General features: G+C 34.7%; 1 protein-coding gene across 3 annotated transcripts in view; it reads right to left on the reverse strand.

The window, feature by feature from the left end:
- The window catches only part of LOC129004758 (protein SCAI-like), a 58,662-nt gene that overhangs the window by 17,576 nt on the left and 14,716 nt on the right, over positions 1–26,370 (reverse strand). Inside the window, exons 2-11 of one of the 3 annotated variants that reach the window (XM_054433380.1) lie at positions 23,539–23,634; positions 18,682–18,768; positions 17,169–17,267; positions 8,591–8,687; positions 7,175–7,332; positions 6,243–6,336; positions 5,335–5,454; positions 3,633–3,792; positions 1,771–1,857; positions 233–323 (exon numbers count right to left, since the gene is read on the reverse strand). In XM_054433380.1, the coding sequence (XP_054289355.1) occupies positions 233–323; positions 1,771–1,857; positions 3,633–3,792; positions 5,335–5,454; positions 6,243–6,336; positions 7,175–7,332; positions 8,591–8,687; positions 17,169–17,267; positions 18,682–18,768; positions 23,539–23,634 (1,089 nt within the window). Of the gene's footprint in view, positions 1–232; positions 324–1,770; positions 1,858–3,632; positions 3,793–5,334; positions 5,455–6,242; positions 6,337–7,174; positions 7,333–8,590; positions 8,688–17,147; positions 17,268–18,681; positions 18,769–20,994; positions 21,058–23,538; positions 23,635–26,370 lie in introns of those variants that run through there. The other 2 variants (XM_054433379.1, XM_054433381.1) reach the window with 2 other exon arrangements.

The following is a 26,370-nucleotide window of genomic DNA, read 5'->3' on the forward strand; positions in this document are numbered from 1 at the left end:
TGGTTTGTTCGTTATGTAGAGGTAAAATATACATTGTGTCTTATGGAGAGTTCTAGGGGATTTAAAAAAAATCGTTATATCAAGGAATTCGTTGTATCGAGGTTCGTTATATCAAGGTTAGACTGTATGTTTTTATTAAAGGGCAAAGATAATAATTTGTTACCACAAAAATGCAATCCATTCTGTCTATACAGTCAAAGAGGTAACCTAGTATTTCAATCAATTTACTGACCAATGCATTTCCTTGAGATGCATCCCTTTCTTGTTCGCATGGTCACTCTCCCTTTTACTGCTAGTGATTACTCCACCCAGGTCGTAGCCCACTGTAACAGACAAGTAAAATTACATCTGTACGTATGTCGCTTGAGTCAGTATATTAGCAAGACAGGTTCAGGAAACAGTGTAATCTGACAGTCTACTGGGAGGACCTCCTTTATCCAACCTCAGTATAACTATTGACTATACACAGAATAGACTTCCCATGTAATGTAAAAATTTGAAGCAAAAAAAAAAAAACGTGGTGTTGAGATGGTCACTAACTAGTGACAATCCTTATGTATAATATGTGAAGGCGATTTCTACGAAACACTACTCCTCCGTTAATAATGGATGGACTTTTACAAACAATTTGTCAAAATTAAATATTTTTTGTGTAGACCCCCCCTTTCACCAATTCATGTAATAAAAGTCTTTGCCCCACAGACCATCAAAATCCCAATGTATTTCTTATGAAGAAAAGATTTTGTTTACTTAAACAGACGAATAATTTGTATTAATTACAGCTGTTCATAGTAAACACATGATACACACAAGAGCGTTCATTTTCATAGTGAGTTTGTGTTCAGTTTGGATAACTGAAGTGGAGTGATTGATCACATTATCTTTGAGTTGACTTTATTTCTCTAGCCCCTATTTTACGCTGCTCTGACAATTAAATAATCCTGTACCTGGTGGGTTTGGTAAGAGTGATTCTAGTGTAATAGGTTACTGATTCTAAAAAAAATTCTAAAAGTAGTTGAACTAGTCTTTTTTTTAGACAAGCGACATTGTGATTCAAGACATTAATTTAAAATCATAGACTATAAATGAACTAGTGCACCTGTTGCCCGAATTCGAGCAATTGAAAAATATTAAAGGTTTTTTTTTTTACGAATAACAGTCACAATTTCCGTTGACTTAAAGAGTAAACTCAAAGATAATGTAATCAATCACTCACCTCCAGTTATCGAAACTGGAAACGAACACTCTTTTGTGTATCATGTGTTTACTATGAACAGCTGTAATTAATACAAATTATGCGTCTGTTTAAGTAAACAAAATCTTTTCTTCATAAGAAATACATTGGAATTTTGATGGCCTGTGGGGCAAAGTCCTAAGACTTTTATTACAGGAATTTGTGAAAGGGGGCATCTACACGAAAAATACTTAATTTTGACACCTCGTTTGTAAAAATCTGTCAATTTAACGGAGGAGTAGTGTTTCGTAGAAATCGCCTTCACGTATATATAAGGATAGTATGCCCTCACCAAGAACTAAAAATGCCCTCATTACTTTGTCAATGTAATTTTTATAGAAGAATCTCAAACACATTAAAAAAAAGTGGTCCAAACCTTACAAATTTTGTAGGGATAGAGCTTCTCGTATTAAATTGTGTTACACTTATTGCTGTGCTAGCTACACACCCAAAAAAGTAACAAATTATCTAAATTTTATCATAATGTCAATCGATTTAAGAGAATCCCAAGAGGTATTAGAGTCTGTGCTACTCACTGTCCTCCGCATGTTTGTTGGACGAGAAACAGCCGTCTGCAGAGATGTACAGCAGCAGTGCTCCGTTGGCAGGCAGCTCTTTGAACCCTGAAATATGAGTCCAGAATAAAATAAAATGTTTAATTAATAAAAAACATTGCTGTTAAAAATAAAACATTTTCAATTTCTTTCAACTTTTATTCTATTGATGAGAAGCCAGGCAAGATAGGTTAGCCTACACTGGTGGAAACAAGTACAGTAGGCCTATATGTATTTTTAAACTCCTCTAGGTTCTGGCTCGGAATTGTTTATGTCTAGAGAGGGGTCGCAGCATTATCACTTAAATAAAATCCATTAATGATTGGCGGGATTTGAACCCAGGACCAAAGTCCCAGACGCTATACCAGTTGAAACATATACTAGGAATGTTAGTAGTACAATAGTATTTTCATCACTTGGGTCCTTCAGTGAATCTTCTCTGTTCTCTTCAATAACCAAATGCAGAAAAGACATTTTGCCCATGAGATGAATTATATTTTTTGTCATACTACGCACTACTTTAAGCTAATTGAACCAGAAAATTATAGTTTTTTCACTCATTGTTTAACTTTTGAAATTAGCTCCCGAAATGGTTTCCATTAGGTTTTGCTATTAATTATAAATAAAATAAAAATTCAAAATGTAAACTATTGAAATATTAAACATTTTTACTTTTTGATACCTTAATGTTGATAATGGAGTGTTTATTGAAAAAAAAAAAACGATAAATTTACAATGTAACACGATCTTAAACGCAAACAAAATTTTATAATAATACAACAAGTTATGTATTTAAAAAATTTGGTTTATCTTTTCCGAGTTCGTTTGGCTCTTCTACCCGACTAATTTTCATGATTGAGGTCTCAAATTGAAGGTGTGCATGCACGTACAGATTTCACATCAAGCATCGTAATATATTTATCTACAGTCCCACTCAGCTTATATGTAAACATTTTTTATACTCAAAATAATCAGTAAATTATAGGCTTTCGTTTGAGCTACTAATTGTTTTAATAAGTTAAGTTCAAGATACTGTATTACTCAATCAAAAATCATAAATTTGATTATTTCTTTCTATATGATATTTATTTTACGCTGTGGAGCAACAAGGGTCCTCTAGTATTTTTATTATTAGGGCTATTTTCATCCGCGTTGTCTGCAAACAATCTTTAATCTCAGAAAATGTACAGCTGATGTATTTGGAGCCAGCTGTTTCTATTTTTGACCTGGGATGAAAAGAACTGCTTTAGTCAAGCAACCCATGGATTATAAAATTCCGTTTTGGCAGTAGTATGAACAAAAAGTATCCTAGAGTCAAAAGCATGCTTTGACACTAGGAAAAGAGAAAACCTTGACATTCCTTTTACAAGACTGGAAAAGCCATATTATTATGGTTAGAAAGTTGTGAAACAAACTATCGCCAAGAATATTCAACTCCCTTACAATAGTTTTAAGAATGCAATTTATGAATGGCTTGTCAGAAACCTCCTGTATAAGATTGATGATTTTTTTGCTTTACAACCAATGACATAACCACATATGATTATCTAATTCCAGCCTCGAATGTCTTTTTCAGCCTGTCTATATCTGCTTTTGTACCATTATTTATTTGCATGATGTGTAAGTTTAAGTATCCTAAAACCTTGTACACTAATTGTTTTCATTACTATTAGTTGACTGAACTTGAATTGTGCCTCTACCAGCATGTATTTATATAATTTGACTGTGTCTCATGCATTTATATAATGTCTATAGACGAATAAATATCATTTCATTTAATTTCAAATATTATATTTTTACATAGTCCCTAGCTGGTATATATGGGATAGTACATGTAGACTAACCTGAGGCCAAGAACACCATGACCTGACTGAAGGTAGGCTTGTAGAGCAAGTACTTGTGAGGATTCTCTCTCTTGAGAGGACGGTCTCCGTTCTCCTGACACCCCGTCACTACAGGATAGCCGACCCCTCCTTTCGTACTAGTCACTGAATAGCTTTTTTCCTGAAAACAAAAATGGGTTGGAAAATCATAATAATCACTATGAAGTCAAAGTAAGATAAAAGACAACGATTTTTAAGAATATGAGAAACAACAACGAGCTTTTTTTATCAACAATAACGTTGTGTAGCGATTGCTACCAATTTGAAACGATTGAACTGGTGGGGTGTGTCTGTGGAATAATGGAAGAGTCGGGCATATATGAATAAAACTGTGACGCGCATGGCACAGTTGTACAATGATTAGCAATCAATTATCCAAAGCTTGATAGGCCATCAGCTGCCCAAGATCACCTGATTTATCACCAGGACTATTTTTGTAAGCCCCAAAGCAAAAGATTAAGGACAAGATGGGTCCAGTTTTATACCACCAACTTTGAGGGTTACTTTAGAGTAATTTAAGCTATTGACTATCTTATAATTACTAGACAGGCTATATTCACTCGGCTATTTTCACAATCCACCATTTCCTCTATTGTGATCGGAGTCGTCTTGCTAAAAGTATACTGATAACTAAACTACGGTACGAATATTAATTTGTGGCATGATCGAGGGCCACGTTTACCTAGCCCACGGGTCGCCAGAATTCTACCACCAGGAATTTACCGCCATGAAAAAACGTCTACGTCATTTTGACTGGGGTAGATATCCGGCCACAAGCTTTTAGGACAGAAAAATTATTACTTATTTCAATCAACTCACATTTCAGTGGTATACTTAACGGCTGTAATGAATCAAAATCCAAATAAACCTGACACCGGAATTTTACTCCCGGAAAACTATCCCCGGAAATCTACCCCCAGTAGTCAAATCAGAAATGACCAATCCCGGAAATCAACCCCTCGTGGTCAGCTATGCTTCGTATCAGTCAAGATTCATTGTTGTAGTTGATTTTATAATTTGGTAACCTATCCTAACCTAACCTAATAGTGGATACTAGAAGGTAATATTGATTAACCGAAGAGCTGTTGATTTACATAAACCAACTACAGAAAATCAAGTAAAACAATTAATCTTGACCAATACGTAGAGTAGCCGACCACGGGGGGTAGAATTCCGGTATTGGACTTGTTTCATTTGACCACAGGGGGTAGATTTCCGGGGGTAGATTTCCAGGGTTAAAATTTCGGTGGTATGGCAAATTACTTTATAAGCAAACAATTACATGTTGATTATTTAATAATATATTTGGGGTAAATTTCCAGTCGCGGGCTGTTTCTCGACCGTGTATAAGCCCTGCCCATCGTGACGTCAAAATTACGTAGGCATTTTTTTATTGGGGTTATTTTAGGGGGTATAATTCTGTTACCCCTTCGGCGCTACACTAAACTGCTAGTGGAGCCACGTTGCATTTGAGGACACTGCAGATTGTAGTTCGTATTCTGCTGCTAGTGGAGCCACCAACTGTTGCGTTTAGTGCGCTACAATTTGCAGCAATCTACTGCAAGTGGAGTTGCAGGCTTATTGAGGATATTCAATACACTGTATTTGTACAATGTACATGTTCTTTAGCGTCTTGTGCAGAATTAAGATTGTTGATTCTTACAAAAGGCACTCTTCCCGGGGCAGGTGACGCATCGTAGATGTGGTTGAACTCGTCCTGAGGCTCTCTCTCCAGGGTTTGTAGCATTCTAAACATGTCCATGGTGAGCTCACTGAACTTGACCTGTCAAACACAAGTGTCAATAGAACCCGTCTCACTTCTCCCTAAGGCACTATGGTAAATTAATTACCATAGCCATTGATTTTTGATAGTAGTACACAACCCATTTATTGACCAGCTGTAGCCAATAAAAAAAACATACCTACAACTTAGTTGCATGAGCCACTCAAAGAAAAAGCTACTGTCACAACTAATTTATGCTTTCAATACTTTGATAGTTGGATGTGACATAAAAGATGCAATGGTTTATGAAAAATTGTATTTTCAGTTTGGCCTAGTTACAAAAGTTGACCAAAGGACAGAAATTGGCAATTGATATTAGTGTACTTTGTCGTTGGCTGACTTGGCTATATTAAATTGTTATCATTTTTATTTTAACCCTGGCTAAACTGTGACTAGATGTTTCACCAGTTTGTCTCCGTAAAACAAGAAAAATAATCAAATCAATAAAAATCAGTAATTGATCAGTTGGGGGCTAGACATCCATCTTTATTCTTTAATCTTATACAAAATTGCTGACTTTTTTTGAATCCTCACTTAAAAACCACCCAAAGAACATTTTAGGCAGTGAGACATGACATGAGTAGTGCAGAATCTAAACAAAAAGATGAGGTGATAAACATCAAATGAAGGCTACAGAAGAAGAAGAGATATAGATTTGAAACAGATAAATTCATTGATTATATCAAAATCAAAATTATAGTTAAATATTATAAATATCAAATTACAAACGAATAAGTATTAGGAAAAAATACTTTCTAGGCAAAGAGAGCAAGTAGATATCAAATTACCTGATCATTGCAGTTACCAATGATTAATATTTCTTGTAGAGTCAAGTTCATCATAGTTGTTCGTTCTACAGGTGGAGTTGTTAATGGACTTAACCTAGAAACAAATCAATCCTTGCGTAACATCATGTACACTGAATAGTTTTTGAAAGAAAAACAAATGTAATAGAACATGCAATAGTAAAATACTACAAAAATCTACCCATTATATTAGACATTAATCATGAAGAATTATTCTACAAGTTTAGAACTTATTTGGGATTATTATGATGTTAACACAATCGCAGGATATTACCATTGTGGATGATTGAATCCAAAATATCGAGAAATGATTAGTCCTTGATACCACCGGTATTGAAGGATATAAGGAATTAAGAATCTGAACCATCCCTTCCTCATTTTCATGGTTTAGCCACACAATTCACAGTTGTTCATTCCAGAAGTTTAAGTATTTTTGATGGATCCACTCAATATCAATACCATCAGCATCACAATCTTTTTTGATGTCTAAAGCGAACACAAGGCCAGTAGGGAGGCAGGTTAATACATATCAAGTTACTTGAGGCTGGCATCCTGAGAGCCAACTGGCTTCTGGTAAACTACAGTTATATCATATATAGTCCTCCAACTATCCGGATCATCAAAAGAAGGAAAAGATTTTGGCTAGAAAAATTAAGTTCATCACAGTTGGCGGCAATCCCTTACATATTCTTAGAATGTGTGCTATAGTGTCTATCATGTAGTCTAAAGTAGTGTTGAATCAAGCAACGTGTGATCAACATCAATCATCTGCTTAGTGCCACTGACATATATTTGTTTTCTTAAACAAGTTAACTATCTGGAATTTAGATTATTCACATGGAGTCCGGTACCGATTAATCCTGATATTTGGAGTTATACTGTAGTTATAACTGAGCAATGAGACTTCAGAGTACCTGTGAGACAACACAATGGTGTTAGAGTCCGCGTGGAGGACTTGTACGATCCCGTCCGCCTTGATGAAGCTCTTGATTTCCTCCAGAACTAGCGACCACTCCAGCTGATCATCCGGCTCATAAGTACTCGTGTAGTCTACAATTTGTTTGTCTAATTCCTACACCAAACCAGATAAAATATAATAAAGGTAACGTACATTTCCTACAAATCAATGTTGTTATTATTAAATTTGTTACAGGTTTTGGAAATAATCATGTATTCATAATAATGATCATTTTCTAGATAGAAAGACAGCTGGGTATTTCAACCAAAATATGAAAGAAAGATGAGTGTAGAGTCGAGTGTGATGTGACATGAGGCTTTCAGAGTGAGTAACTAGCTATTTCTTTAGCTAGTTATTGTGTGTAAGGTTTTCTCATTTATTAAACCCCCAATCAAACAACTAAAAGCTACTGACTTTTATGCGAAGGATTAAACCAGCTACCTTTTCATTATCAGGTGGGAACTATAACAGGGTCTGTAGACACCCTACAGCCCTGTAGCCCCACCATCACGATTTCCCCGCGAAACATCTGTTTCCTGTAGAGTTTTGGTTTTGAGGTTAGTTCAGTACTCAATGGTTCAGTTGAACAGTTGGTCAGTCCTGCCATAGATTAAGCATACGTATGCTTATTGCTTAATCTATGTTCCTGCCCTGCGTTGCATTGTTTTGCCTTGTATGACAACCAATAAAGATTGATGATTTATGCTGAGGGTCAATCTACTCAGTTCAAAATTCAGTTTTGAAAATGTTTGTACAACTAAATCTACAGTTCTACTGGACCGATTTTATTAACTAATGGGTTGTAAAAAAAGAAAGCTCACTCTCCCTGTACATTTGCAAATAATACATGTTTTCAATAAGAATTACATTTAAAACTGGGGGTTTTTTAATTTTTTATTTGGAGGAAAATTTTGGCTGAATTTGTTGAGTATTTTCAAGAAATACATAATAGTAATTTGTAGCACATTTTATTCTCTTTCAGAATATCACCTTCCACTTTAGTTGATTTATTCCCCATTTGAAAGTTATTTGCCAAAAAGATAAGCAACCTCTGAATTTAAGTGGCGATTCAGTTATTTTAATAGCCTAATCTAATTCAGTGATTTAAGTTCTATATTCAGCATTAGACTCTTGGCGTGTCTTGGCTCTTAAACAACATTTAACACAAAAGCTACGGTATCTGTCTACGGAGGAATACCATACACCATAGAGAAGTAATAAATATAAGTAACTGGGCCAAACAACTCGCCTGACATACACGACCCGTGTAAACCAGGCTTATCATAGGAATGGAGTTTCTACTTCACAATAATTTATCTACGGCCATACATACCATATAGTATATACTAACAAATTAGATGTAGACTCTTACCATAACAAGATCTCTCACTAATTTCATCTTCTTGAGCAACAAACAGACGACAATAAACCTAGCGTAATATCGCAGCTTCTTGACCATCAAGTCAGACCTACAACAAACAATTAGTAGTTCCACAAAATAGCACAACCCCCAAGAATCTGAACCCCCTCAATGCAGCTCTGCCTAATCTGGACAGTTACTTAATTTTAATGAGCTACGCAGTTTTGTTGAGAAGGAAACTATTTAAAGGCGCACAGCGATGGAACAAAACGTTGGATTTAAATTTGGGTTTTCACAGCGTGAAACATTATCACTATCATGGCTGAAGGTCTGATTACTTGTTCATCACACCAATGAGCTTTTGGCTTTATAACTCTTTGGCTGCATTTGAACCGTGGGTTAGAAATGTTTGGTCTCTGATACCAGCATGCCCCACATTATGCCGGCAAAGTAGCGTCCTCACTTGTTTCGGACAGCCGTCCCTCATTGATCATTATATTGCATCCGTGTAGTTGTACTGACATAAAATAATTCTAGTAGTTGATAGTTTTAAGAATTCATATTCAATTTATGCTAGTTCTATCAAATAATTTAGTAAGGGATAACTGTAGGCATACAGCCTCAGCGTAAGATATCAAACGTTTAGTTTTTCCTCGACAACTTGGTGATCCTATTAGTCTATATTAATGAGAGTTTACTGACTACTGCTGGAATATTCAGAGATACTTACTTACTTATTTCCCCCTTAGAATTAATATCTTATCTACAGTATCTAACTATGCCAAGGACATACTGTATTTGATTCTGAAGTAGCTTCCAACACTATGTGATAGAGATCTTATGGTTCGTATTTTATGCTTTTCCCATCATTTCACGGAACTACAACCTTGGCCCAGACTTAAATTATGATATAAATTACTGAATAATAGAGAATACGTAAGTCAATTAAAGACACACTCAAATCGGCCAAAAGTAAGATTCTATTCAGAAAAACAAAAATGAGATTACATAACAATCATATTACTAACACTTAATTACTAAGAGATAGGCCCTCACAAACAATTCATATTTGAACTACCCAAAAGAAAGTAGATTGATTCATGTGTATACAAGTAAAAACACAAGAATGATAGTATGTGGAAAGGAAAATTACAAGGAGTTCCACTTTAAATCCACATTACACCACACCCAAAATGTGTTAGTTTGACAATCTGAGAACGCTTGGTATAGCTGGGGAAGTAGCAGACGAATAAAGGAGTTGGAGGCAATATGTTGGAAAAACAAATTTCTTTCCAATTACCACAGGAGTAAGTCAGTAATTATGTTTTACTTTTGGGCAACTTTTTTGTGGGAAACTCTTGCACAGAAATAGCATTAAATAGTTAACCCCTAGTTTCAATCTTCATGTGTAAACATTGATCTACACATGGTTAAACTGAGCTAGGTACATCAAATGTTCCAGCTCATAGTAATGTCTGATTAATTGATCAACAATATTTCAGAAACTGTTTCAGATATTTTTTATCACAGTAGACAATAAAATATATCTCCAAGACTTAAATTAAATCGAACTCACAAAAGTCAACTGTAAATAAAAAAAAAATAACTGCTTACAACAGTTTACAAGTAGAGAAAATTCTCAATACGTAGAGTCTATGATTTGTCTGTTATGAACTCAACACATTTATGGATATCACATTGTGCATGCTGTATTTTACCATATACAAGTAGTATGGATACCATTGAAAAAATTAACTCTGTCATTATGATGGTATATTTAGGTATACCTACTTAAAAGTTAACTCGGAAAGATGATTCAACCCACAGATCATGTTGCAAGTGATAACTAAGGAAAATTTTTAGAGAACAGAGACGCGGAGTACATTTCATCAGCTGTACAATTCTCTCACTAGTAAATTCCCTACCGATGTTTCTGAACAATAAAGTAGCCTACCAAGGAATGAATATTGAATTTTTTTTGTATTCTCTTGGTTTTATCATAGCATGACATTCTATTATATTTTCACTGCAATAAATATCCCCTCTGGTTTCCCTTCAAAACGAATAAATCTTTCGCCTTTTCAACATTTAGACTTATTAAAACCATACTAGTGTCTTCAAAAAGGTAAAAGCTGTTTCTAAATTAGCAAAACACGGTCATTGGGAGCTAACTTATTAGGGAAATCAGTGTACATAATTTTGTTTGTGAATTGGTTAGCATTAAGAGTGGTGGAAATTGATTACATATAGATCAAAGGCTAAAAATATCTTATTTACTGGCAAGTAATCCTGGTTTTATCTGTTAGGCAACCACTCGTTGGTAAACTAAAAGTTAATTTTTTAACTGAATACCAAATTATTTAAAAACCTTTATTCATCCCTGGGGATATGAAGAGTTGTAATAAACACATAGGGTGACTTGCCCAGTGAATGACCGGTGCCTATGAATGATGGTTTATGGTTTCACTCTAAATCATCTATAATAAGAGTTAAATTAAGACATGAGTGAAAAAAAACTAGTTTAGACAATAGATATTACTCTATTCTTCATATTTAATTGTCATCTTTTAATTATTGTTAATTATTTTATGTTTATTTTGATGATTTAGCTTGGACATGTTTTGAATTTTCGTTTTTAGCTTCTAAGAACTCTGCAGGTAAGGCATATTTCATTACCTTTTTTTTGTGAAAAAAAGCTGTTAAAATGGCGATTTATTTGGCTAATACTTAATATTAACAGGGTGTCCACAGAAATTTTGTCATCAATTTCCCTGACTTTCCATGACTATCCATGACCATTAACCATTGATTTCCATGACTCGCTAACTTAACTCAAAAATTATAATATACCGTACACACACGAATAATACTGCCTAGACAAGTTATTTCACAAGAAAATATTGAAATATGTGTTAACAGATTACAACGGAGTACAATAGGTACAACAATGAATCAATACAAACTCAAAACCCATAAACTAAGACAACTGTATAAATTGAAATTGTCGTACATTTGAGAAAAATTAGGAAAAATGCTACAATAGTCGCGGTTACGGCCGACTAGAGCATTGAAAGGTCCCCTGAAATCCATCCATCATTGGGGATTTCCATGACTTTCCATGACTTTTTGCCTATTTCCATGACTTTCAATGACCATAATTTTTTTCCATGACTTTCCATGACTATCCCTGACTTTCCAGAATGTGGACACCCTGTATTAAGAGTGTATATATTAATCTTAAACTATCTGTTTTCATACGTAAGCCAAAAAATAAGTTATTATTCGAGCAGTCACATACTGGAACAGATTCCTGTGCTAAACCAACGAATGGAGGTTGGCACGACTGCCAAGCGAGTACTGACGGCTGAATTAAAGCTCTTCACTTTTGGCATATTAAATGGTTATTTTTTATCACTTATTAAGTAAAAATTACCTACAATAGTTTGTTAAAGTGCAATTAATTGTGATGATGACAAAAGTTCTAATTGGGAATCAAGTATAACAGCGTAATATGAAGAATTGACTGCTGGCAGCGAGGAGGAAGCAACGCTCGCCATCTTGGAGGAAGCCTCGTCAAGCCGTAAATCCCGTTTTTCTCATCACACTGTAATATCCACTGCTTACCAACTAAAATTACCTTTTAACTCACCTACCAAAATAACAACAAAGAATAATCTGTTAATTAACTTCCGATTGAACTACAGGTAAGACAACTTAGATTAAGTAATTTTTTCCTCAAGGCCTTTGGTACTCTCTTGGCAGCCCTAGGACTGCAATCATACTTACATTTCAACTAAACCACAAAAAACACAACTTTGGAAAATGCCAACACCCCAAAGAAAGATATCACTAAATTCTCCAAAAACACCAACTTCTAAAACACCTAAAATACCTCCTAAAACACCAACTCCAAACAAGTCTAAGCAGGATTCCTGCAAAGTCTGCAACAAAATAATTTTAGATGACAAAAGTAGCTCCATAGCTTGCGACATTTGTGATGCTTGGGTACATTCTGACATAGCTTGTAGCCGTTTGAAAAAATCTATTTTTAGGCTAATTTCTAGCAAAGATTCCTATGTGTGTCCAGTCTGTATTAGGCTACACAAGAAAGGTAACAATCCACTTCCTTATGAGGTAATAAAAAATGAGTATGAGAAAGCTCGTGACTTGGCTGAGTCACTCTTGAAGGAAAAGAGGGAACTTGAGGAACAGCTAAATCTGAAAGAAACTAAATTAATTGAGCTCAGTGAAAATCTTCTGAATACTAAACCAAGTGAAAATAGCTGGTCAGATGTGGTGAGTAGGAGGAAGGGATGTAGGGAACCGGCTGTGGCTGCTCCTGGTCCCTCTCTGACTACCCCAAATTCATTTGAGGTGTTGGCGGAGATGGGCGGGGAGGGGTTGCAGACGGCTGCAGGAGCACACAACAAAAAGTCTCCAACTAGTGCTAGGCCTAAAAAACCCATGGCCCTAGTTAAGAAGCCTATTAAACTTAGTAGGCAAAAAAAGCCACGGTTAGTAATTGTTGGAGACAGCCATGCGAGACACTGTGGGGAAGAGTTGAGACACATGGGCTGCAAAGGGGGGTGCGGTAGTCAAGCTCAGGCTATCGTGCTGCCTGGAGCACCCATGGCCACGGTGTTGGTTACAGCTAAAAAGGAGCTTAAGGATATGACACCGAAGGACACCTGTGTTGTGGTTGGTGGAACTAACAATGTAACGGCTCAGTCCATTAATAATGTAAAACTGGTGCTTGCTGAAATAGAACAAACTCTGATCCAACCAAAAAACCTGATCCTCGTTGAAACGCCCACCTTGATATCAAAAACTGTCCCAAATGAAAATATAAAGAAACAAAATACCCTGATTAGAGAATTTTGTGTCAGGAACAAGGTAGCCTACCTAAGCCTAAACTCAATGATTGATCGCAATTGCTACACAAAAAGCGGAATGCACCTAAACAAGCTTGGGAAAGAAACTATGTGCAGTATAATACTAGCCTACCTGACTTCAATTGATTTGAATTTGAAATCAAAAACTCTAATGAGGAAGCTTGATTTACCTAAGCCTTCTGAAACTACAAAAAACTTACAATCTACCACTGAAACCTCTCCAATCACAAATGACTTGCAATTGACAGCCAACACTTCTGAAATTAAAAAAATCTCACAATCGGCAATCGAAACCTCTAAAAACATAACAAAAAACTTGCAACCGGCAACCGAAACAGAAAACACTTAGATCGCAAGAACAGAATAAGGTTCACACAGAAAAACAATTTTAAGATAACTCATTTGAATGTAAGGGGAATCACAAATAAAATTGAACAAATCGAACATTTTTTAGAATCAGAAAACCCAGATTTATTTCTTATTAATGAACATGGTCTAGACCAAAATAGCCTATCAGAATTAAGAATAGAAAACTTTGAATTTATTGCTGGTTATGGCAGAGAGTATAAAAATATGGGTGGTGTAGCAATTTTCAAAAATAAAAATTCCATTAAACTCGATAGCCTTAAGTCCACAGACATAGGAATAACTTTTTCAAAAGAAACAATTTTTGAGTGTGCTGAAATAAGTTTTTCTGTGAGAAATAAACAGTTTGTAGTAGCTTCCATGTACAGGTCTCCATACAGCAGCAACCTTGATGAATACTTTAGCAAATTAAATGAATATCTACTTAAACTGAACATTAAGAATAAATATATAGTGATAGGCTCAGATTTCAATATCGACTTGATCAAGGATGACAACACTTACCATAGATTTGCAACTCTGATTAAAAGTTTTGATATGAAACCAAACATTTTTGAACCAACTAGAATTACAGACACAACCAGCACATGCATAGACAATTTTTTAACCAACTTTGAAATATTATCAGCAGCAGTAAAAGAACCCCATATTTCAGACCACTGTGCTATCTCAATAGAAATAGGCCTACCTGAAATTATCTCAAAACAAAATAGTATCTCAAACCAAAGTAAAACCTTAGAAAAAAGAATAATTACTGATGAAAATCTTCATGAACTTAAAATAAGGCTACAGTCAGAGGACTGGAACTCAGTATATGATGCTCCTGATATTAATACCAAATATGATAGCTTTATAGAAACATTCAAATATTATTTTGATATCAGCTGCCCGAATAAAAAAACAAAACTTAATCTTAGTCGCAAAGGAAAAAACAAATGGATGAACAATGAGATAATAGCTGCTAAGGAAAAAATGTTCCAACAATACTCTGTATGGAGGCTGACAGGAATGATATCTGACAAAGAATTATACCTAAAGCTTAAAGATAAATATAAAAACAAAATACAGGAAAGTAAAATAAAATGGGCACACGATTGCATATCCAGCTCAAAAAATAAATCTAAAGACTCTTGGAAGATTATAAACAGCATTAGGCCAAAAGAAAATTCAGACTGTAATAATATTATACTGAATATTGACGGTAACAAAATAGAAAATCCTATAGAAGTGTGTGAAACCCTAAATGACTATTTTGTTAATGTTTCGAAGCTTGTTAACAAGGATCAGGAAACCCATGCCTTATCTGGTTTTAGGAGGAATGGCACTGCTGAACTTGGACAATTTCATTTGATTACATCTGCTTACCTTCTGGATTTGTTCTCAAAGCTACCATCTAAACACTCTAGTGGTGTAGATGGAATCAGTATGCATGTCCTAAAATATTGTAGGGAGGAAGTGGCAGTTCCTCTTACCCACATTGTCAATTTTTCACTGACATCTGGAATTTTCCCTCAGAATTGCAAAATTGCAAAAATAAAACCAATTTTTAAAAAGTCAGACAGAACTGATCCGGGGAATTATCGCCCAATCTCTCTCCTACCAGTCGTTTCAAAATTGATTGAGAAAGTTGTTTCGGAGCAACTTAGCAACTTCTTGGAAAAAAATAACATATTGTGTGACAGACAATATGGTTTTAGACGCAACAAATCAACAAAATTGGCACTCATTGATTTCATCAACAGCAGTATAGACGCAATGGAGGCTGGAGAGACGGTAGTTGGTTGTTTTGCTGATCTCTCCAAAGCCTTCGATTGTGTCGAACCTGCGATTCTATTGGAAAAATTGGCATCAATTGGAATCTCAGGACTTGCGCTGAAGTGGCTCACATCCTATATGAGCAACCGATTCCAAGTCACTGAGATTCAAAAAAACTCAAATTCAAAAACTGAAAGAATTTCATCAACAAAAAAATTGATCTCCAATGGCGTCCCCCAGGGATCTGTCCTTGGACCTCTCCTTTTCTTGGTCTACATCAACAACATCACAGATACTGTTCCGCAGGACAGCGTCTACCTCTTTGTGGATGATACAACGTTGTTCGTAAGGGGAACTGACGACGCGGCCCTGGAGGCAGAATCTAATCAAAGAGCAAATGATTTGGCTGACTTTTTCTCCTCGAACAAACTCAAATTAAATTCACAAAAAACAGGATACATGTGTATCCAAACTGCAAAAAGACAAAATTTAAAAAATAATAGGACTCCGAACCTATTAATTGGAGAGGATCAAATTCAAATTTCAAAAACTGCCGACTTTTTGGGGGTGAGATTGGACGATAAATTGAGCTGGGATGCACAAATAAAAAAACTGGAGGGGTCTATGGCTCGAGGGGTCTTTGTACTTCGAAGAATAAGAACCTTCGGAAACCTGGCTCTCTCTAAACTTGTGTATTTTGGCCTAATAGAACAGCACATCTTGTATTCAATCATTCTATGGGGAGCTGTTAAGAAGAATATTGACCAGATCTTTGTCTGGCAGAATATGGCAGTAAGAGCAATCTTGGGCATGCCGCCTCGGACCAGCTGCAAAAATGTTTATAAAGAACTTGGCTTTCTCACAGTCCCTTCACTTTATATCTATGAATCAGTTTGCTATATAAAATCACAGAACATTAAACCAACTTTTACAAATCACATTTACAACACACGAACAAAGGGCACACATGCAGTCCAACATAAACTCACAAAATTTGAACACAAACCAGATTACATGGGAATGAAATTGTACCAGGCCCTACCGAAAAAATTACTTGAAATTCAGAGCTTAACAAAATTCAAATCAGAATTAAAAAAATATCTAGTAGAGTTAAGTTTAGAGGACATAGACAGTTACCTAGACGGTGACAAAAATTAGTATTAAGCTGGTTATTCTTTGTATTAACCCTGACCTGTCCAATTCCTTAAGGCAAAGGACTACGGACGGAGAGATCATGTATCATGTATGTATGTATGACCGCCCTAAGTGGCCGCCTAATGACCAAAGTTTGATCTGAAAATAGTTTATAACCGAAACAAATTTGAAATAACCAATTTTTTAAAGCTATTCAATTAAGTAAACTGAAAAGAATACATACAATTATCATTCATTTTCATTTAAGTTTTTTCTGTCACTTATGTTCACTTTTTGTCTAGAATGAAACTAAAAAAGAACAGACGTACTGTAATGATTAACTTTGAATAGGCCCTATTTTTAATCAGAATGATGATATTATATGCGATGACATAAAATCAACTGTAAGTTTATAGTTTCACCTTTGTTTTCTCTTGTCATACCTATCTTCTTTTGAAGCTCTTGAGTAGTATGCCCGCCCCCGGATTGCTGCATAGAATGAATAAGCTTCATTCAGATAGTTTGTTTCACTTGTTCTTAAACTGAAAAGAAAAAAAAACAGAAAAAGTATTAGTCATGGTATAACTCATGGATATCATTTCATTATAAAGTTTCAATGAAAAAAATCATTAAAGTGATAGATTTTCTGCCCACTATCTGTATTCTCAGGTACAATACCTGCAATACTGTAGATGATTGTTTGGCACCTAGAGTAATGCTAAAACAGTGGTTACCGGTACCCAATTTTGTTCATAAAGGTAAAATATTATTATACTGAAGACAATAATTTAATGAGACATACACACCTTGATAGTGAAGATACAATATTTAGTGCAAAATCACTTTCACTTCAGAAAACTAAAATTAAATAAATTTGTGAAGCTGAAGCTCAAGACACACTTATTATATCTAAATTGAAAGTTGGCAATGTTATGCGCAGGTAATTTTCCAAACGAAGCATTTTTCTGTATTTGTTTTGTATAAACATCAAGATAGAACATTTCTTCTAACACATGTTGTAAATCCTACCAGCTCTATTATGCTATTCCTATTACTGAATTGAAATTTAGAGAATCTGTAGGTATATAACTTTATTATAAAACTGTTTGGTAATTACGTGGTTAGAAGTTAAAATAAAACATACGTCTTGAAATATGTTACACTTACTGTTTATTTTGGTGGATAAAATATTTTGAAAGAGATGAGTGTTTAATCTATTCCCACCAAAAATACCTCGTACCGTCCACGAGTTGGTCGCAACCTATAGTTTGAGAACCGATGAACTATATCATTGCCAGTGTGTACGTAACCTTAAAACACTTAGACGGTAATGTAAGATGCTAAAAATCTATGTTAAAATCTCTGATAAAATTGAACACAATTAAGTTGTTGTTTAAAAATGTTTCAGGATGAAAGTTCTTCTGAGGAGAGATAAGTTAATGAACCACATGACTCAATCATGGTAACACGCACAAAGGTGAGATGAGCAATGAGCATCTGCTTACCATGTTACACAAGAGTGGTCATAAGTCTGATAAAGAGATTTCCCCTTGAGAGATTCTCAGCTGATGGCCTATAGACTGAGCATTGAAAGGACATGCTAGTATACAGTAATAGCATGTCTAGGATCACGAAATTTGAAATTTGCAACTGTGACTACAGTATTTATGGTTTGCTAAGGATGATCCACTAGCCAGCATTATCTTGTAGGTAGTTTAATGGGTTTTTTTTAGTTTCACAATGTATTTGATACATTCATTGACTACCGTACATCAAGTTTAAGGATTTGGTCGTTTAACATGGAGTGTGTGGCCTGATTGTTCTGCGGACAAAAAGTATCAACTTTCCGAGTGGTATTCATTCAAAAGGTATCAATTCAATCCGATAGTATATCACAGGTTCTCTGCGGAACTGTACCCAAAAGACAACTGGTATTAAATAGTCAATGTTACTTACTAGTAATGGTAGTAGAGTTGGCCTATTTTTGAAGCAATTTCACCTATCTGCCATCTCTTGAGACCATATTTTGTATCAAGTATTTGTCTGGAAAAAAGAAAATACATAACAGATGATTAATTGAATGGTGAAAGCTAAAAATTAGCTGGCCTTTTTGATGCTGCTGGCCTCAGACAAGAAGCTTTTTTTCTCTAGTTGTTACACTTCATCATGGTAAGTGTTTAGCTTTTTGAGGCAATATGGATATACGAAATGTTAGTCTAAATAATTATAAATATAACGTACCTGAGACCTGAGAACCTGTAGCCTAACCTTGCTTGATCTTAGCCTATTCCTAAATTAGTCTTAAGTTCAGTGCTTCCAAACAAATGTTTAATTTTGATACCTTTTTTTATAGTTTTTTGCCTCCTGAATTCAAATATACCATTATTTTTTACTGCAAATGAATATTACTGAAGATAATCCTATTCTCTAATATGAGCTAGCCTATGTCTGTTTGTCTGTAGGCCTAATATATAGGCCTCTGAAAATCCAGCAGAAGGATTTTGACTAAATTTTGGAATTAGGGACTTTAAGTCCTAAAAACGTGTTGGTGATCAGCCATACTACCTCAGGAAAATTTGTATTTCTCTACTTAACTCATTTGAAAAAGTAAAAATTTTACATTGGCCTTATGGGTTTCCAAGTAACTATGTTGGTCAAACAAAATAACAAGAAAAAAGTAAACAAAAGAATTGTCACATATGTGTTCATAACAAGCGACCCACAGAGTACACTAGCAAACAAAATACTGTACAAAGGAAAAATCATCAGTTGCAACTATTGAACAAGATTACACTGAAGATTACTCGGATAAAGGGGAAAATACTGTCGATCAAATATTGATTATTTTACTTAGCCGTATCCCACCAAAACTTAATCCCCGAAGTACTGAGGCATTCCAAGTAAACTAATTACATTTGGGGGTTTTAATTGGTGGCATAAAACTATCACCATATAAGTACCGTATGCTAAATCCCAATGAAAAAAACAGACACAACCTTATTTTTTTAGAAATAGTATTGGAAATGTAAAAAATAGTTGTCACAAGCCATTTTGAAAATAAGTTAATATGATTTTGTTCACCTAGGCCTATACCATATTTTTATCTGCTGTCATTGGTGAGCGTAAAAGTCCAACCACGGGTTTTAATGACTAAGTTAGAGAGGAGAAAATTTCTGTGCAAGTATCAGTGTATTTATATTATTTTTGTTTTAAGTCAAGTTTACATAAGTTTTTACTTTTAGCCTACCCTACATAACAGAGTTTTTCACTGATTAAATGTCCATGGTTTGTAATAACTTAGTTTTTTGTCAATTATAAAATGTCTTATTAAGACACAAGACAGCAAGGCTCAGTCCCCCGACTACTAGCGGTTTAAATATAGGTACAACTTTTGAATAAGTTAAACAAGGTACTTAGCACAGATGACATTTAGAAGAGAAATGAACCAATTAGGCCTACATGTAACTTAACCTTTCTAGTCAATAATGTAACTTAAACTTAGTTCTTATTCAGGCATGCTAATTCGGGGCTGTAAGTAGGCCTAACGGCTGCACTTTAATTGACGTCCTACACTCATTCGATCGAAAATATCGATCAATATATCGATTAATCGATTGCTTCATTCGATATATCGTTTGGTTAGTTAGGTAAGGTTAATCTAACCTAACTAACCAAACGATATATCGAACGAAACAATCGAATGAAAATATTGAATCGAAAAAAACCAATCGAATGAGTGTAGGACGTCAAGTAAAGTGCAGCCGGCCTAACTTAAATAAGTATCAAGTTAGGCCTACCTAAGTGTTTTGAAGTTAGCCTAGAGGTAAAGTTTAGGTTAAAATGAATCGAGATTGTGGTTTATGTTACCTAAAGACTGTTTTAGTATGATTAAAACCCAAGAAAAACAACTCAAAATAGAGACCTACTATTTAAAAAAATGCTTGCAATGATGGACCACCCTGACATCAAAGGCGTTTGCTGACGTTCTAGAAGTTTGGTTTAGTTAGGTTATGTTAGAACATAGCCCCATTTTAGCAAATTTCCTATTAGGATTCGCTTCTTAGGGATAGTGATTCCACCTTGTAAATGGAATTTGTCTTACCTTGTATAATCAAACATTGTACATTTTTACAGCTATATCTTCAGTACTTAATATGATTCATTTGCTGGGAAAAATAATGGTAGCCTATATTTAGATTCAGGAGATAAAAACTATAAAGTAAGATATAAAAATTTGTTTGTAGGCACCTATAGTAAATAAGTTCTTACCGTATAACTTAATCAAGTACCTTTGTTTTATTTTTTTTGCTGGATAAACTAACAACACAAATTTATGTCATGTCACTCAGTAAGTTTGAATTGAATTTTGAATTCTCAAACCAAAACAAACATCAAAACAACAATCAACAATGAACAAACAGCAATATTTTTATTATTGTACTTGTACGTACGTACATAAGAGACAGTGCGTAAAGCCTGTGTCACACTACGCTACTTTACTAGCAGCTAGCGAAATAGCAGCTACTAAGTAGCCAATGTGACATAGGCAGTAGCAGCTACAAAGAGTAGCGCGCTAGTGAAATTTTACTAGCATGGAAAGTTGAACATGTCCAACTTTCCGTGCTACTAAACTGCGCTAGTGAGTCACGTGACCAACTAGCAGCTATCAAGTAGCGACTGTCGCCCAGTGTGACAGCTTCAATAGCAGACTAGCGGCTACTTGCACCACGTGCTGTCTGCCTGATTTGTTTATTCTCGTTCATTTTGAATAATTTCTGAAGTAATCATGAGTGATCCGAAGTGGGCTGGGGGAGATGTGATTAATTTTTTGAACCTGTATAGAAAATATCCGCGTCTTTGGGACATAACCTCTCTTGAGCTAAACTAGTAGTAGCAGCTAGTGAATAGACGCTACCAAAATAAGTGTGACAGGAAAAGTAGCTGCTATTTCAGTAGCTGCTACTAGGTAGCTGCTAGTAAGTAGCCAAGTGTGACACAGGCTTAAGGAATACTTATTTCCATAGTTTGCCATAAGAACAAATGTAGCATTGATTATAAATGTGTCCAGTAAACATTTAGAACTAGGTGTAATAGGCCAAATAAAACAGAAATCAAGGATATATTTTAAACACTTCATTAGCAAGATTTTTACCAATTTAAAAACATATGTTATATCTTAAACCCATTTTAAATCATTATCATTAAGAGATTTAGATAATTTTCATCTAAATATTTTTTTTGCTTAAAGAGTCAAAAGAGTGTTGGTGAGTTAAGGAAGAAATCCCAACGAAAAACGTTTTTGTTTTTAACTTCTAAAAATGGCAACACTTGTTTGGCATTTCACATTATTTCTCAACAAATATCAAGTTCAACTAAGTCGATTAAATAAACATCTGATAAACTACGAGTTTAAATTGTACTAGCCATGCAAAATAAGGCCAAGCTGTCAGGGTTCGCCTCATTTTGCGCCTAAAAATTAATTGTGATATCAAAGCTGTTTATTATTCGATCTTTTTGTCTTGGCGTTGTTTGATGGGAAATTTGAAATGCAAAACAAAAGTGTTGTTGGTGTTGTGTCAAAAAACCGGCCATTTTTAAAAATTTAAGGTTTTAAAACTTGAAATAGTTAAATGGCCGAAATTTAAAAACAAAAATATTTTAAATGACTATTTTTTTTTCAAGCAACTTTTGGCTCTTTAATTATATTAAATATTTATAATACGAGACACCCTGATAAATTATTTATTCTTATATATTAAACATTGTAATGTGTAGAGTATTAATAGTAAAATACCCCCGCCGCAGCAAACCTGCCGACTAAGCGAATTTCCATTTGTCTGAATTGATTTTCAGTTAAATATATTTTAATAACATTAGGTTTAACGAGTACCTAGGTTTTCTGCTACAAGGAAACTAATAAAGTGTGTTTTTGAGTAAAATATTGATAGCTTAGTACAAAATAAATAAATTTGCCAAGTTTGATCAAAATATATCCATAAACAAGCAAACTACAACATTTGACAATATTCTCCATAAGAATAACATGGGAATTTTTTAATTTACAATTTTTTAAATATTCTCCGTTACTAATAATTGAACAAAAATACTTTTATATACTAAATTATTTGGCTTTTTAAGCTCTTTGAAAAGGTCTAAAGAGAAATCGGGAAATTTTGTGTTTTGAGGGTCAAAAGTGAGAAAACCCAATTTTTACCCCATAAAACCCCCCGTAAAGCCCCGTTCTTATGGTCCGATCGTGCTGGTTCGCGAACTCATTCAAGTTTATCCCGCTTTACACCTTTAAACCAAATTTCATCAAAATCGGACAAAAATTACTTAAGTTATCGCGTTCACGGACGTATATATATATATATATATTTTTTTTTTACGAATAGTGTTTTTGGACTTTAGGGACACCAAAATGAAAAATTATATCGGTCCCGGGTCTAGGTCTTACCATGCCACCTACGGTAATAGCTACTTCCCTATAGGGAAATTCGCTAAAAGTACCTATTTAAAAAAATAACAGTTAATTGTTTAATAATAATAATACGTAACATAAGTACTTTCAGTTTCATCCAATAGACAATGGTTTCAGTGACTATTTTTGTCAGATTAGATTATATTGTGGAATACAAGATTTATTAAATAGGATACAAAAAGTGCTCTTTTTACTTAATCAAACGGATTAAATTCTCGAAAGAGTGGTCCAATCCAATGTCCTGACGGGGATTGTAAAATACGACTTTTATTTGTAAAGAAGTAAAACTCATAATACAAAAAGAAGTTTGTAGAACACAAGCTGGGACTCACCTGTGCTGTTGTTGAAATTTCCAAAGTTTGGTGTAGATATCAAATGTCCGACCGAAGTAGGCTTGCCACTGCTTATGACCATACTGCGGCAAGTCTCTGCAATATGTAAATATAATCAGAACCAATCTAGATACAAACTGAAACACAAATAATTGACTATGAAAAAATATATAGGTATTCCTCTCCTATAATAAAGTGTCAGCATGTATTAAACAAAATTTAAATCTGATAGCTGTAGCCAGTATTAAAACGGAAATGTACGTAGTTAGATGGAGTCCCGAGTAGAATGTATGGCTAGGCTGTACATTACTGATGTCTATCGGATAGGCATACGGTAAACAATATTTTTAAACTGAAAAAAAAACTTTCTGCATACGATAACATCGCCTGTGTCACATTTACTACTTGAATAAATAATCTAAATTTATTTAGATACGAGAAAAAAAATATATATACATAAAAATATTAGAGATAGTAATACATCATTGTGAGAACATCACTCTCGTTGACTCGATGAATGGCTCATAAAACTATGTTGTTTTTGAATGAAAGTTTGGCACATACAGGTATGGTGTATGTCTACTTCAGTAAACAAAATCAACGGTTTTAGTATAGTGGCCGCATTGTAAACTGTATTGCAAGCAATTTGAGCAGTTATATTGAAAGTTATATTTGTTTGTAGGTTGAACAAAATATGTAGATAAGTTTCTTAAACACAACACAAAACGGCCCAAACCACTAATTTTGTTACAAATTATGACAAACTAGCAGCCAGCATCTCTTCGTGACTTCAAAATCCGTGATATATTTGAATTTACAATTGTATATTTCTTTGAGTTAAATGCAAAATTATCTATTTTTTACTTGATAATCATTAACTTATCACTCACTTGACGTTGTGTATCGTTTTTTACAATCGTGATGGAAAATGTCCGCAATAAACCTTTGAACAACATTAACTCACCATCACCAACAATGAACTTCAAACAAAGAACTTATTTTAATAAGTTAATTTAAAAATAACATAATGACGCATTCATGTACAATGTATCTGTACGTTTTGAATAAAGATTTTATTGATTGATTGATTGATTGATCACTGACTTGCAAATTTTTTAAGCAAACCCCGAACATAACTTTGTAATTAATTTTGTCAATACAATATGAAATCATGCATAAAATACCCCCAACGCAGGAAACCTGCCGTCTAAGCGAATTTCCATTTGCCTAAATTGATTTTCAATTAAACCTATTATTGAATTTGCCGTTGGGAATAAATAAATAAATTTCACTGGCTTTCGTGTAAACATTATTTAACATTCCTTAAGTGGAACTGTACAACCCATAATATGGGTTAACTATTTCGTCATTCATGGCCCCCACATTTAATTGTGGGCCCTGTTACCAGGATCTGGCTCGGGCCCCCTACCAACCGGGGGGTCGGGGGGGGGGTATGGAATACCCCCCGGGAAAATCTTGAAAATGTCATGTATTTTAGTGAGTTTTTAAGGCAATCTAGGTATTAAAATTGTGAGTGGTAAATGGCACTTTTGCAGCCTTTTTTAAGGAAGAAAAGAATTCTTCAATGAGTTTTATAAGACTTAAAATTACACGAAATGAGCAATTAAAACTATTATATCAATACACAAAAGCTCCATGCCTATTAATATTTTGTCTTTTTTATTTCCCTGTAAAAGGGTTTGGCTATCTTAACTGCTATAATTGTACTTTGTAATATGGAGTAGGAAAAAAACTTACGTAAATCGAGTTTAACAGCTTACACCAATGAAATCATATTTTATTCAGTGACAATTTTCATCAAGAATTTTAACAATACTACATTTTTTGGGAGTGGATGCCTGAGCTGCCGAACTTGCTCGAGTGGTCACGGAGAAAAACGAATGTGCACTAGTAACGCCGAGAATGACCGATGCTGTCGATGCCGATGCTATCCAATCCATGCTTTAGTACAGTATTATGTACCGTGCGAATTGGGAAGAAAACTTAGGTCAAAATTATTACAATCTTTCATATTTTTAAAACTACATAAAAGTGCAACCGGGACCAAATGTTGATAAAACGGGACGAATAAGCGTCCCGAGAGGATTTGTCGAGACGAGCCAGTCCCCCTAAAACGGGACGTCTGGTCACCTTAGCTATGATACATAGTACATGTCAATTTTTCAATGCTTTACAAATTTTATTTTAACTCATAACTATAAGGATTCATTCTTGAAACTATCAGTTCAATTATAAAACCAAACTTTGTTTATTATGGGGGGAGTGAGGTAGGAGTGGCTAGGCGCCTGGCGGGAGGAAGTGGTAGAGGGAGTTTGTGGGGCCGGCCACTGGGGCCCGAGCTGGCTGTTCTGCTGTTGTATAGTACATACGCACCTACGCACCCATAGTATTTAAATATAAACTAGCCTAGAATCTAGAATTAATACATTTTAAATTATTTAACTTTTGTTTTTTGTAAAATTTATATATTATTTTTTATCTTCAATTTATGATCTGCTGTAAAGTGATCTTCAATGGGGGAAAAAAAAGAAAAAGAAAAAAATGGGTAGGCCCGGGCCCCCTGAGGGCCCGGGCCCTGTGACCAGAGTTGCGCCAGCCCCACCCTTGTGGGGGCCATGCGTCATATTGCAACATTATTTAAGTACACTAAGTTAGAAATTAAAACATTTTTCATGTAAAAATAACCTATTAAAACGGCTTCCAACTTTTAAATTTGACATATACGTATATCTTAAGCGTGTGTCAATAAGATTAACTTAAGTTTTTATGATGAAATACACAAGTAATTCTAGCTCCTCGCGATCGTTTCCC

The sequence above is a fragment of the Macrosteles quadrilineatus genome, unplaced genomic scaffold (genome assembly GCF_028750875.1).
Source record: "Macrosteles quadrilineatus isolate MER2022 unplaced genomic scaffold, UCM_ALF_1.0 Scaffold_11__1_contigs__length_5352618, whole genome shotgun sequence".
Classification (NCBI taxonomy): domain Eukaryota; kingdom Metazoa; phylum Arthropoda; class Insecta; order Hemiptera; family Cicadellidae; genus Macrosteles; species Macrosteles quadrilineatus.